This window comes from Rana temporaria, chromosome 1 (assembly GCF_905171775.1).
Source record: "Rana temporaria chromosome 1, aRanTem1.1, whole genome shotgun sequence".
In the NCBI taxonomy this organism is placed as follows: domain Eukaryota; kingdom Metazoa; phylum Chordata; class Amphibia; order Anura; family Ranidae; genus Rana; species Rana temporaria.
The window spans coordinates 94,087,524-94,099,971 of NC_053489.1; the positions used below are offsets into that span (position 1 = coordinate 94,087,524).

The following is a 12,448-nucleotide window of genomic DNA, read 5'->3' on the forward strand; positions in this document are numbered from 1 at the left end:
ACAATAATACCTCACCCCTCCCACCTGAACCCTCACACCTAACCTGCCCCTTCAAGTAAACCCTTAACTCTTAAACTGAACCTGGCTGGGGCCTTTATAAGCTTTAAGTAGTGGCAGAGGGAGAGAAGAAAAATAGGTGCTGGTGGTGGCTGCCATTAAAGTGAACCTGTTGCTTTTACCGAAATAAAGAAAAAAAAGATTTATTTTAACCTCCCCTCTAAGTCTTAACCCAGCCAACCTTTATATTTTACATTTAACTATTAAAACTTAAAGAGGAACGCCACTCTCCCCCTTCACACCCCATTTTCTCAAAAACATACTGATGCACAGCAAATCCAGCAATGTCTGGTGTAATCTGTGCCACCATGTTCTCTTCTTACATCATCAGGAGGCTGGCTGTTGCTTCCTGGTTTTTGCAGCTGGCACCCTGGTGACACACTGAGCCACATGCACAGTGTTGTGTAGATTGCTCCAAAAACTCCTGAGATGCATGAAGTTGGGTATCCCAGGAGACTTTGGGGACGGGGAAGAAATCATTCTTGTCTTGACGAGAAAGATGGAAGCACTGGCTGCGTTCCCAAAAAAAAGGTATTTAAAAAAGAAAATTGGTATCTATAATTTTATATAAAGGGAAGGGGGTTATTATTCATCGTTTTACAAAATAACACGAGGAATCCTTTATTGGACATCTTTTATCTATATCTATATGGGACTTTGCTACCTCAGTATATTGTTTTAATTATTGGACATATTGGACATTATTGTTTGGAATTATTTACAGTTACATTATACAGTGTTGATGTTGTAACTGGGCTTCGCCCTCCCAGAGCTTTAATTAAAATTATATTTGAAAAAAAAAGAGAAGGGGAAAGAGCAATGTTCTTTAAAGATGGAAAGAGGAAAGAAGTCCACTTTAGCCCCCTAAAACCCTACCTGAACCTCAAAACCTTTAATCCCACTACTGAACGATTCTAATTTATAACATATTCCCTACCATTCATTTAACTTCTGCAGCAGCATTCTTACATTATCTCAAGTGGTAAGCATCTGCCCTGAAAGCTGCCAGTTATTGTTCATTCTTACTTTGCACAGTGCTGTACCAGATGCGGATGCTAGATAAAAATCCCTAATAACAACATATATAAAGCGGACCAGAATAAAAGTCAACCAGAACTACGTTTTTAGACATTTAGGCTTTATGTACACGGGACGTTGTTCAACCTCTCCTGAACAATTTAACTTGACAGCTTGAAACCGGCATCTAAAAATGGCTGTTTAGCTGTGTTTACAAGCCGCATTTAGCCGCGTTTGCGTCTAGAAGCGTTTGAATTTTTTTGGGGGGAGTTAAAATGAAAAACGTTAAATGTGAGTTACTGTATTTAGCTGTGTTTGCGCATGAAATGCCTCTAAACACAGCTTCTAAATGCATTTTTGGGGTTCCAGAAAAAGCCTCTAAACTCAACTGTCTAGAAACGACTATAAATGACCCTGTTTACATGTACTGATAATATAACATAGAGGAGAGTTCAAGAGGACTTGAAAAAAATGCCCAACTACTCCTAAATGTCCGTTTACCAGCCGCAGTGTTCATGAGGCCTTACACACAATGTCAAACGCAATCTGTGGGCTGCCGCGTTTAGAAGCTTTTGAAATGCCTCTAAATTTAGCGTCTGAACTAATTTTTGGGCTTTCCAAAAAAAGCCTCTGAACCCACCTGCCTAGAAATTACTATAAATGACCCAGTGTACATGTACTGATAAGATAACATAGAGGAGAGTTTAGGAGCAGTTGAAAAAAATGCCCAACTGCCCCTAAACGCCCGTTTACCAGAAGCAGTGTACATGAGGCCTTATAGACAGACAGAAAAATAGACAGTGCATATATAGATTGATGGCTGTTCCACGGTAATGAAAACTGATGCCGCATACACACGATAATTTTTCAGCATGAAAATTTTTTTTTTTTTTCAAAAACGTCATTTAAAATGATCGTGTGTGGGCTTCACATCATTTTTCAGGTTCTGAAAAACGACCAAAAAAAAATTCGAACATGCTGCATTTTTTAACGTCGTTTTAAACAATGTCGTTTTTCGGGTTGTAAAAAATGATCGTGTGTGGGCTAAAACGACGAAAAAAACCTGCGCATGCTCATAAGCAAGTTATGAGACAGGAGCGCTCGTTCTGGTAAAACTACCGTTCATAATGGAGTAAGCACATTCATCACACTGTAACAGACAAAAAAGCGCAAATCGTCTTTTACTAACACGGAACCAGCTAAAGCAGCCCAAAGGCGAATGGAATTTCCCTTTTATAGTGCCGTTGTACGTGTTGTACGTCACCGTGCTTTGCTAGATAATTTTTTTAAAACGACGGTGGGTGGGCAACGTCGTTTTCATGATGAAGTTGGGAAAACTTTGTTTTTTGGACATGCTGAAAAACAACGTTTTCTTTCATGTTGAAAAATGATCGTGTGTACGCGGCATGATACAAAATGAAGCTTTTTAAGTGAATACACAAAGGTCAGACATGTAATATGGACACACAGCTTGCTGGATAAGTGCTGATTTAAAGGGGTTGTAAAGGTTTGTTTTTTATTTTCTAAATAGGCTCCTTTAAGCTAGTGCATTGTTGGTTCACTTATCTTTTCCTTTGATTTCCCTTCTAAATGTTTGTTTTCTTTGTCTGAATGTCCCACTTCCTGTTCCTCCTCAGTAAGCTGTTCTGGATGACTAACCCCCAGCCAGAAAGGCTCAGATGATGGGGGCAAGCTTACTGAGGAGAAACAGGAAGTGAGAAATTCAGACAAAGAAAAAAAACATTTAGAAGGGAAATTGAAGGAAAAGGTAAGTGAACCAACAATGCACTAGCTTAAAGGAACCTATTTAGAAAAAAAAACGAACCTTTACAACCCCTTTAATACACCGCCAGCAAAGTGGACAGTAGGTATTTCACAATGACACAACATGCTGGCAGCACTAGATCATTAGGAGACCAGCAGCTTCCAGAAAGCCAGGGGAGGGGCAGAGGCAGACAACCCAGCTGTCATTACAAGGACTCTTTAAATAGAATAAACCTTTTCACAAGCACAGCAGACTTTGAAATAATAGCCATTTACACTGGAAGGAAACGCAGACTGTAGTATGTTCAGGGGATTTTCAAGTTTTAGCTTTGGCAGGTCCCCCGCCTCCGCAATCGCCCTGTAACAGGTGCAATGCCCCCCACTTCCCAAGGCATACCTCTGTGCCAGCTCCTCTACTTCTTCAGTGTTGAGGACAGCCTCAAGAGAAGTGTCATCCTCCAGGCAGATGGAGACTTCTGAAGCTCTGTCACACCCAGGAGGACACAGACTTTCCATTCTTCTATGGGGTGTTGTGGAGTTCCCCTAGATCAGTCCTCCACGGAGCTCCCCGGAGAAACTGGTGTCATTGCAGCGACAGGTGCAGCCAGTGGCTTCTATTCCCCTGACTAAGGGGAGTCTTAAAATAGCCCGAGAGAGCAAACAGCCTCAAACACACATGCTTTCTTTCAGCACCCAGAACTGCTTGGCCTGCCTCTCGTACATCCTTGTGCTGGGTCCTAGGGCCAGATTTGTTTGAGCCACTGCTCAACGTTGGCGTTTTCCAACTTTGTTATGGTGTCATCATAGGTGTGCGCAGCCTATTGCATTAGGGTGTGCACCCCAGAGCCAAAACACACACTACCGATCACTCACAATGTTCATTCAGAAAGGGAAAGGGCCAGTAAATTACATATTTACCGGCCCCTTCCCCACTCCTAAAACATCCCAGCAGCAACAGCCAATAGGAGGGGAGGGAAGCTGCCAGCGATGCGGGGGGAAAGATGGGAGCCAGGGCAGTAGGGGGAATCTGTGCTGTACAGGGTGATTAGGGTGTGCCTGGGCACACCTGGCACACCATGTGCGCACGCCTATGGGTGTCATCTACCCCTACCAGGGCTTTATTTCAGCTGGAACTTGGTGGAACTCAGTTCCACCACCTTTGGCTCAGGCTCTCTGCCTACCACTTTCACCTGTAAACACAGAAGTCACCTACAGTGGAGGTACTAGAGCCGGCTGGGTGCTTCAGCTTAAAGTGAAACTTCCACTCATCAGATTCCTTACCCCCTTCGGTGCCACAATTGTCACCCTTCAGGGGGGAGGGGGGGCAGATACATGTATAATACAGGTATTTGCACCCACTTCCGAGGAGAGATATCTGCAGAATATCCGCAGAACACAGCAGGAACCAGTGAAAATGCGCGTTGTGACTCATGCATGCGCAGTAGGGAACCGAGCAGTGATGCCGCAATGCTTCACTTCCTGGTTCCCTCACCGAGGATGGCAGCGGGGGCAGCCTGGAAAGGTAAGTGTCCATTTATTAAAAGTCAGTAGCTGCAGTATTTGTAGCTGCTGGCTTTTAATATTTTTTGTTTAGGTGGACCTCCGCTTTAATACAGCAACAAAAGTAAGATGTGAGGATGATGGTGGAACTTTTAAGGAAGTGGGGGTTGCATGGAGAGGTCAGAGCTGAAGATGGGTGAAAATGGGATGTGGATGGGGGATGCAGAGGTTGGCGGCTGTGGAAGAAGGCTGAACTCTGCGCTCTCTTTGTAGTGCACCCCTGAGCTCTGCACTCTGTATGTAATGCACCCCTGAGCTCTGCACTCTGTATGTAATGCACCCCTGAGCTCTGCACTCTGTATGTAATGCACCCCTGAGCTCTGCACTCTGTATGTAATGCACCCCTGAGCTCTGCACTCTGTATGTAATGCACCCTTGAGCTCTGCACTCTGTATGTAATGCACCCCTGAGCTCTGCACTCTGTATGTAATGCACCCCTGAGCTCTGCACTCTGTATGTAATGCACCCCTGAACTCTGCACTCTGTATGTAATGCACCCCTGAGCTCTGCACTCTGTATGTAATGCACCCCTGAGCTCTGCACTCTGTATGTAATGCACCCTTGAGCTCTGCACTCTGTATGTAATGCACCCCTTAGCTCTGCACTCTGTATGTAATGCACTCCTGAGCTCTGCACTCTGTATGTAATGCACCCCTGAACTCTACACTATTAGCCGGATTCAGGTAGAGCGGCATACATTTGAGCGGGCGTAGAGCAGCTCATTTGCGCTACTCCAACGTAAAATAGAGAGGCAAGTACAGTATTTACAAAGCACTTGCTCCCTAAGTTATGCCGGCGTAGCGTAAATGGGCCGGCGTAAGCCCGCCTAATTCAAATTAGGAAGGTAGTGGGCGTGTTGTATTAAAATTAGCCGTGATCCCATGTTAATGAATTCCCGAACGAACGGCGCATGCGCGCACATGCTCAGAATCACGTCGAATTTACGCCCTAAGATACGACGGCTCAATGGCAACGATGTGAACGTAACCTACGCCCAGCACCATTCACGTACGACTTACGTAAACGACATAAAATCCGACGGCAGTTCCGACGTCCATACCCTAACATGACTTAGACCAGCTATTTAGTGGTTTATCTTTACGCCGGAAAAACGCCTTATGTAAACGACGTAGATTACAGTGACGGGCGTAAGTACGTTCGTAAATCGGCGTATCTAGGTCATTTACATATTCGACGCGTAAATCAACGGAAGCGCCCCTAGCGGCCAGCGTAAATATACACCCAAGATACGACGGCGTAGGAGACTTACATCGGTCGTATTAAGCCAGAATTTAGGCGTATCTAGTATTGAGAACAAGGCGCATAGATACGATGGCGCATCTGTACACTTACGCTGCGTATCTGTAGATATGCCAGTGTAAGTCTACCTGAATCTGGCTATATGTATGTAATGCACTCCTGGGGCAAGATTCACGTATCTGGACGCATCTTTGTGCGGTCGTAGCGTATCCTATTTACGCTACGCCGCCGCAACTTAGACAGGCAAGTGCAGTATTCACAAAGCACTTGCTCTGTAAGTTGCGGTGGCGTAGCGCAAATGGGCCGGCGTAAGCACGCGTAATTCAAAGTAGGCTGGTAGGGGGCGTGTTGTATGGAAATGAATCGTGACCCCACGTAAATGACGCGCCTAACGAACGGCGCATGCGCACGCATGCTCAGTATCACTTTGAGTTTTCTCCCTAAATTACGCCGGCTCAATGCTTAGTCGACGTGAACGTAACCTACGCCCATCCCCATTCACGTACGACTTACGCAAACGACGTAAAATACAACGCTGTTCCGACGTTTCCGACGTCCATACCTTAACATGACTTACCCCTGCTTTATGAGGGGTAAAGTTACGCCAGTCGTACGCCTTACGCAAACAGCGTATATTAATACGCCGGGCGCAAGTACGTTCATGAATCGGCGTATCTAGCTCATTTGCATATTTGACGTGGAAATATACGGAAGCGCCCCTAGCGGCCAGCGTAAATATGCACCCAAGATACGGCATCAGTGTGGCAGCAGTGAGGCGTATCTGATTCTATGAATCAGTCGCTTAGATACGACGGCGCACATTCGGACTTACGACGACGTACGTGGAGATACGCCGTCGTAAGTCCTTTGTGAATCTGGCCCCTGGTGTTTAATACCCCTTATGACCATTCCACTGTTAGGCCTCGTACACATGACCGGATCTATCCGCTGGGATTGATCCGCGGATCAGTTCTAGCGGACAAATCCGGACGTATGTACGGCCTAGCGGATATTTATCCGCGGAGATTCGTCCGGCCGGTCCATTTCAAGCGGATAGAAATTTCTTAGCATGCTAAGAAATCTATCCGCTTGAATCGGGACCAGCGGATTGATCCGGTGGTCTGTACAGACTCACCGGATCAATCCGTGCGCTCCCCTCCCTCGCATGCATCGTAATGATTCAACGCATGCGTGGAAGTACTTACCTTCCAGCGTCGCGCACGTCGCCGCGTCATCTTCGCGGCGACGGCGCGACACGTCACCGCGGAGGAATTCCGCACGGATTTTGATCCGATGGTGTGTACGAGGCCTTAGTGAAATTTAACCACACTATTAACCCACTATGTGATGAGATTTGGAGGGTGTGTGTGTGTGTGAGGGGGTTTTCGGGGGAATCGTGATTGAGTTCCTGCACCAATTTTCCGAGAAAAAAAGCCCTGACCCCTACATTATAATTAACAGAGGTGATCAGATGCATCTGTCAATAAATAGTGAATGATCTCAGAAGCAACAAATACTGTAGCTGATGACTTTTAATAAACATGCATTCAACCAGTGGCGGCTGGTGCTCAAAATTGCAGCCTCACTGTGCCCATCAAATGCAGCCACTGTACCCATCAATTGTCACCACTGTGCCATGCCATCAAACGCAGCCACTGTGCCATCTATTGTCGCCACTGTGCCCATTAATTGTCACCACTGTGCCATCAATTGTCGCCACTGTGCCATGCCAATTGCAGCCACTGTGCCATCAAACGCATCCACTGTGCCATCTATTGTCGCCACTGTGCCCATTAATTGTCACCACTGTGCCATCAATTGTCGCCAGTGTGCCATGCCAATTGCAGCCACTGTGCCATCAAACGCATCCACTGTGCCATCTATTGTCGCCACTGTGCCCATTAATTGTCACCACTGTGCCATCAATTGTTCGCCACTGTGCCATGCCAATTGCAGCCACTGTGCCATCAAACGCATCCACTGTGCCATCAATTGTCGCCACTGTGCCCATCAATTGTTACCACTGTGCCCATCAATTGTCACCACTGTGCCATCAAACGCAGCCACTGTGCCATGCCATCAATTGTTACCACTGTGCCCACATCAATTGTTACCACTGTGCCCACATCAATTGTCACCACTGTGCCCACATCAATTGTCGCCACTGTGCCCACATCGATTGTCGCCACTGTGCCCACATCAATTGTCGCCACTGTGCCCTTTAATTGTCGCCACTGTGCCCTTTAATTGTCACCATTGTGCACTTTAATTGTCGCCACTGTGCCCTGTAAAATGCTGCCCCCTTGCCCCACCGCCCGGCACTTACCTTTCTGGGGTCAGCCATCCTCCTTCCACGGTCCCTCAATGTCTTCTCCCGCCCTCGATGATGCTTCAGCCAATCAGGTTACCAGTAACCAGAACCGGTGAACCTGATTGGTGGAGACACCTGTCAGTCTTATCCAAGGAACGCACCCCCCGTGCATCCCCAGGATATTTATTTGGAAGCCTGAGGGCTGTAATCAGAAAGCCTATCAGAGCCGCTGGCTCTAATAGGCACTTCCAAAGCCAACCAGCTGCCATTATTCAGATGGCCGGCACTCACCAGGGGGCCGGCCATCTAAATAGTGGGTGGCAGCAACAAAACACAGATTCATGCAATGCATGAATCCATGTATTGTATTCAGTGGCGGTGCAGGAGTGAGAGGGGGCGGCGCTCCTGCGCCCTTTATGGACGCACTGCCACTGCAATAAACAGTCCAATTATCCAGTGCCGTCCTCACCCAGGCCAGTTTTTAACAGGTCTTCAGTTCTTTGGCATTGCCATCTTGGATGTGGGAGGCTGGTTGTGACTTCCTGGTGCTACACAGCTGGCTTCCCACTGTGCATTATTTGACAGGTTAAAAAAAAACTGTCCCAAATGCTGTTGTTGTCCAAGCAGCGTCCTCTCTCCTGCAGTGCAAGCCCTCATCCCCATTTCCCCTCCATTGGAATAAACTTCCCTCACTTCCTGTGCTGCTGACAGCCATTTCATGAGACAGCAATTAAGGGTCAGGCTAATCATACACCCTTCAATTTCTTTGGTCAGCCCACTAAACAGCACAGATCTCCCCTTCCAGCTATTGTATTCTGACACCAGTGGCTGTCAGAAAATCCAAACAGCAACTGCATATGGTCGGATGCAATTACTGTTCAGCCAACAATTTTCACTTATTAATCTGGGTGGTGCCAACTGGGCCACCCACAGCTTGAATTTTGTCCGATTCAGCAGGAATCGGCTGGCCCTGTAAGGCTAGCATTAGTCTTGGAGAGCAGCACAGAAAGAAATACAAACCCTTTATTGTTGCTGTGTGCCCATTTTCCCTCACTACCTGTTTAAAAGTATTGTCACCGGGACAAGAGGGAAAACCTCTGCTCTCTAACAGTGCCCTGGAAAGCAGCTAAAACAGCTCAGCGAAGCTGGCCCCCCTACAATCAGCACAAATAAAAACTCAAGTGTGTTTCGTTAGTGCTACGTTTGTGCTGTTTTGTGCTGCAAAAATTTACGTTTGTGCTGCTTTTATTTTGAAGATATTAGCAATTGTTTTTTCCAGACTATGACATCACACAGCCCCCCTACAACAGCCAAATGGCACAAAACTGGTCTTGTTGGTTAGTGCTACGTTTGTGCTGTTTTGTGCTGCTAATATTTCCATTCTATCTTTTATCGGTTTTGTGTTATTAATGACTTTTTAAAGGTCACCAAAGGTCACACAGCCCCCCTACAACGCCCAAATGACACGAAACTGGTCTCGTTGGTTAGTGCTACGTTTGTGCTGTTTTGTGCTGCTATTATTTCTGTTCTATCTTTTATCGTTTTTGCGTTATTAATGATTTATTAAAGGTCACCAAAGGTCACACAGCCCCCCTACAACCCCAAATGACACAAAACTGGTCTCGTTGGTTAGTGCTACGTTTGTGCTGTTTTGTGCTGCTATTATTTCTGTTCTATCTTTTATCGTTTTTGCGTTATTAATGATTTATTAAAGGTCACCAAAGGTCACACAGCCCCCCTACAAACCCAAAATGACACGAAACTGGTCTTGTTGGTTAGTGCTACGTTTGTGCTGTTTTGTGCTGCAAATTTTTTTATTTGTACTGTTATGGTTTTAAAGTTATAACAGTTTATTTATTTTTTTCAAACCCCACTCACTTTGCCCACCTTACAATCAGCACAAATAAAAACTCAAGTGTGTTTCTTTAGTGCTATGTTTGTGCTGTTTTGTGCTGTTTAAATTTCCTTGCTATCTTTTATCGTTTTTGCGTTATAAATGATTTATTAAAGGTCACCAAAGGTCACACAGCCCCCCTACAATGCCCAAATGACACAAAACTGGTCTCGTTGGTTAGTGCTACATTTGTGCTGTTTTGTGCTGCTAATATTCATGTTCTATCTTTTATCGTTTTTGCGTTATTAATGATTTATTAAAGGTCACCAAAGGTCACACAGCCCCCCTACAACACCCAAATGACACAAAACTGGTCTTGTTGGTTAGTGCTACATTTGTGCTGGTTTGTGCTGCTTATTTGTACTGTTATGGTTTTTAAGTTATAACAGTTTTTTTGTTTTTTCAAACCCCACTCACTTTGTCCCCCCCTACAATCAGCACAAATAAAAACTCCAGTGTGTTTCTTTAGTGCTGCGTTTGTGCTGTTTAAAATGTCTTTCTATCTTTTATTGTTAAGGTCACCAAAGGTCACTCAGCCCCCCACAACACCCAAATGACACAAAACTGGTCTCGTTGGTTAGTGCTACATTTGTGCTGTTTTGTGCTGCTAAAATTTATGTTCTATCTTTTATTGTTTTTGTGTTATTAATGATTTATTAAAGGTCACCAAAGGGCACTCAGCCCCCCTACCACCCCGAAAGGACACAAAACTGGTCTATATGGTCAGTGCTACGTTTGTGCTGGTCTGTGCTGCTAATATTTTTATTTGTGCTGTTATGGTTTTTAAGATATAGCAGCTTGTTTTTATTTGATAACAACCCACTCACTTTGCACCCCATGTTATTAAATCTTAAAAACAAACATACTATTTGTTAGTGCCACGTTTGTGCTTTTTTGTGCCATAAAAATACAAATTTGTGCTGCTTTTATTTTTAAGATAATAGCAATTTGTTTTTTCCCAGACAATGACATCACCCTGCCCTCCTGTCCCATACCTGGTTAGTGATCTCCTGGTTGGACAGCAGCAATTGGAGCACAGCGAGGTATGGGTGCCTGTGATCAGTCCAGTAGACTCCGTGGTGGCAGCAGAACCGGCTGGTGGCATATAAGCTGGCACTGAGCTTGGCTGGCAGCAGACTGTGGGTAAGCAGCTGGAAGCAGGAGACAGGTGAGACCTTGCTGGACTGAAGAGCTGTAGCAGGCTTGATGAGCAGGATGCAGGGTCAGATGAGCCGGGTCCATAATGGTCGGGCAGATCAGGCATAGACGGCAGACAACAGGATAGTCGGGTCACAAGCTAAATCAGCAACGGGAGTTAGATCAGGCAAGAACAGAAGGCAGAATCCAGAGACAAGCCATGGTCAGGGCAGGTAGCAGTCAAACGGAGGTCAGGAGCAAGCTAGGTTAGGATCAGAAGTCAAACACAGCAATCAGGAACGAACACACAGAAGCTGCACACCAAACTGCAGCCTGTTTAAATAGTCTGTCTGGCGCCAGCATTGATGACAGGCTCGCGCTCATCTTCCCGACCAGTTGCCAGTCTGCGCATGCGCATATGTATGCACAGGGAGACATCATTTGTGCTATGGGCAAGCCTTTGCTGAAAAACCCTACAACAGCCAAACAAAATTAAAAGGGGCTGGTTGGTTAGTGCCACGTTTGTGTTGGTTTGTGCCATTTTCCTCTCGATTCTATCTCCTTTTGTTTTTCAGTTATTGTTGATTTAATAAAGGTCACCCAGCACCCCTACAAGAGACACAAGACATGAAACCAGGCTGGTTGGTGCCTCCTTTGTGCTGGTTTGTGCTGTTTAAATATCAGTTCTACCGATTTTTGTTTTTCAGCTATTTACTATTTATTAATAACGCCAAAACGATAAAAGATAGAATGGACATTTTTGCAGCACAAAACATCACAAATGTAGCACTAACCAACAGGACCAGTTTCGTGTCATTTGGGCATTGTAGGGGGGCTGTGTGACCTTTGGTGACCTTCAATAAATCATTAATAACGCAAAAACGATAAAAGATAGAACGGAAATATTAGCAGCACAAACGTAGCACTAACCAACGAGACCAGTTCCGTGCCATTTGGCTGTTGTAGGGGGGCTGTGTGATGTCATAGTCTGGAAAAAACAATTGCTAATATCTTCAAAATAAAAGCAGCACAAACATAAATTTTTGCGGCACAAAACAGCACAAACGTAGCACTAAAGAAACACACTTGAGTTTTTATTTGTGCTGATTGTAAGGTGGGAAAAGTGAGTGGGGTTTGAAAAAAATAAACTGTTATAACTTTAAAAGCATAACAGCACAAATAAAAAAATTTGCAGCACAAAACAGCACAAACGTAGCACTAACCAACAAGACCAGTTTCGTGTCGTTTTGGGGTTGTAGGGGGGCTGTGTGACCTTTGGTGACCTTTAATAAATCATTAATAACGCAAAAACGATAAAAGATAGAACAGAAATAATAGCAGCACAAAACAGCACAAACATAGCACTCACCAACGAGACCAGTTTTGTGTCATTTGGGCGTTGTAGGGGGGCTGTGTGACCTTTAATAAGTCATTAATAACGCAAAAAC

At 45.2% G+C, this 12,448-nt stretch overlaps 1 protein-coding gene across 2 annotated transcripts in view; it reads right to left on the reverse strand.

Annotated features, from left to right (window-relative positions):
• The window catches only part of CMYA5 (cardiomyopathy associated 5), a 92,773-nt gene extending 89,299 nt beyond the window's left edge, over positions 1-3,474 (reverse strand). The window contains exon 1 of one of the 2 annotated variants that reach the window (XM_040340580.1): positions 3,236-3,472. In XM_040340580.1, the coding sequence (XP_040196514.1) occupies positions 3,236-3,354 (119 nt within the window). In that variant the 5' untranslated portion in view covers positions 3,355-3,472. Of the gene's footprint in view, positions 1-3,235 lie in introns of both variants that reach the window. The other variant, XM_040340588.1, reaches the window with a different exon arrangement.
• Between the last annotated feature and the right edge of the window lie 8,974 nt (positions 3,475-12,448).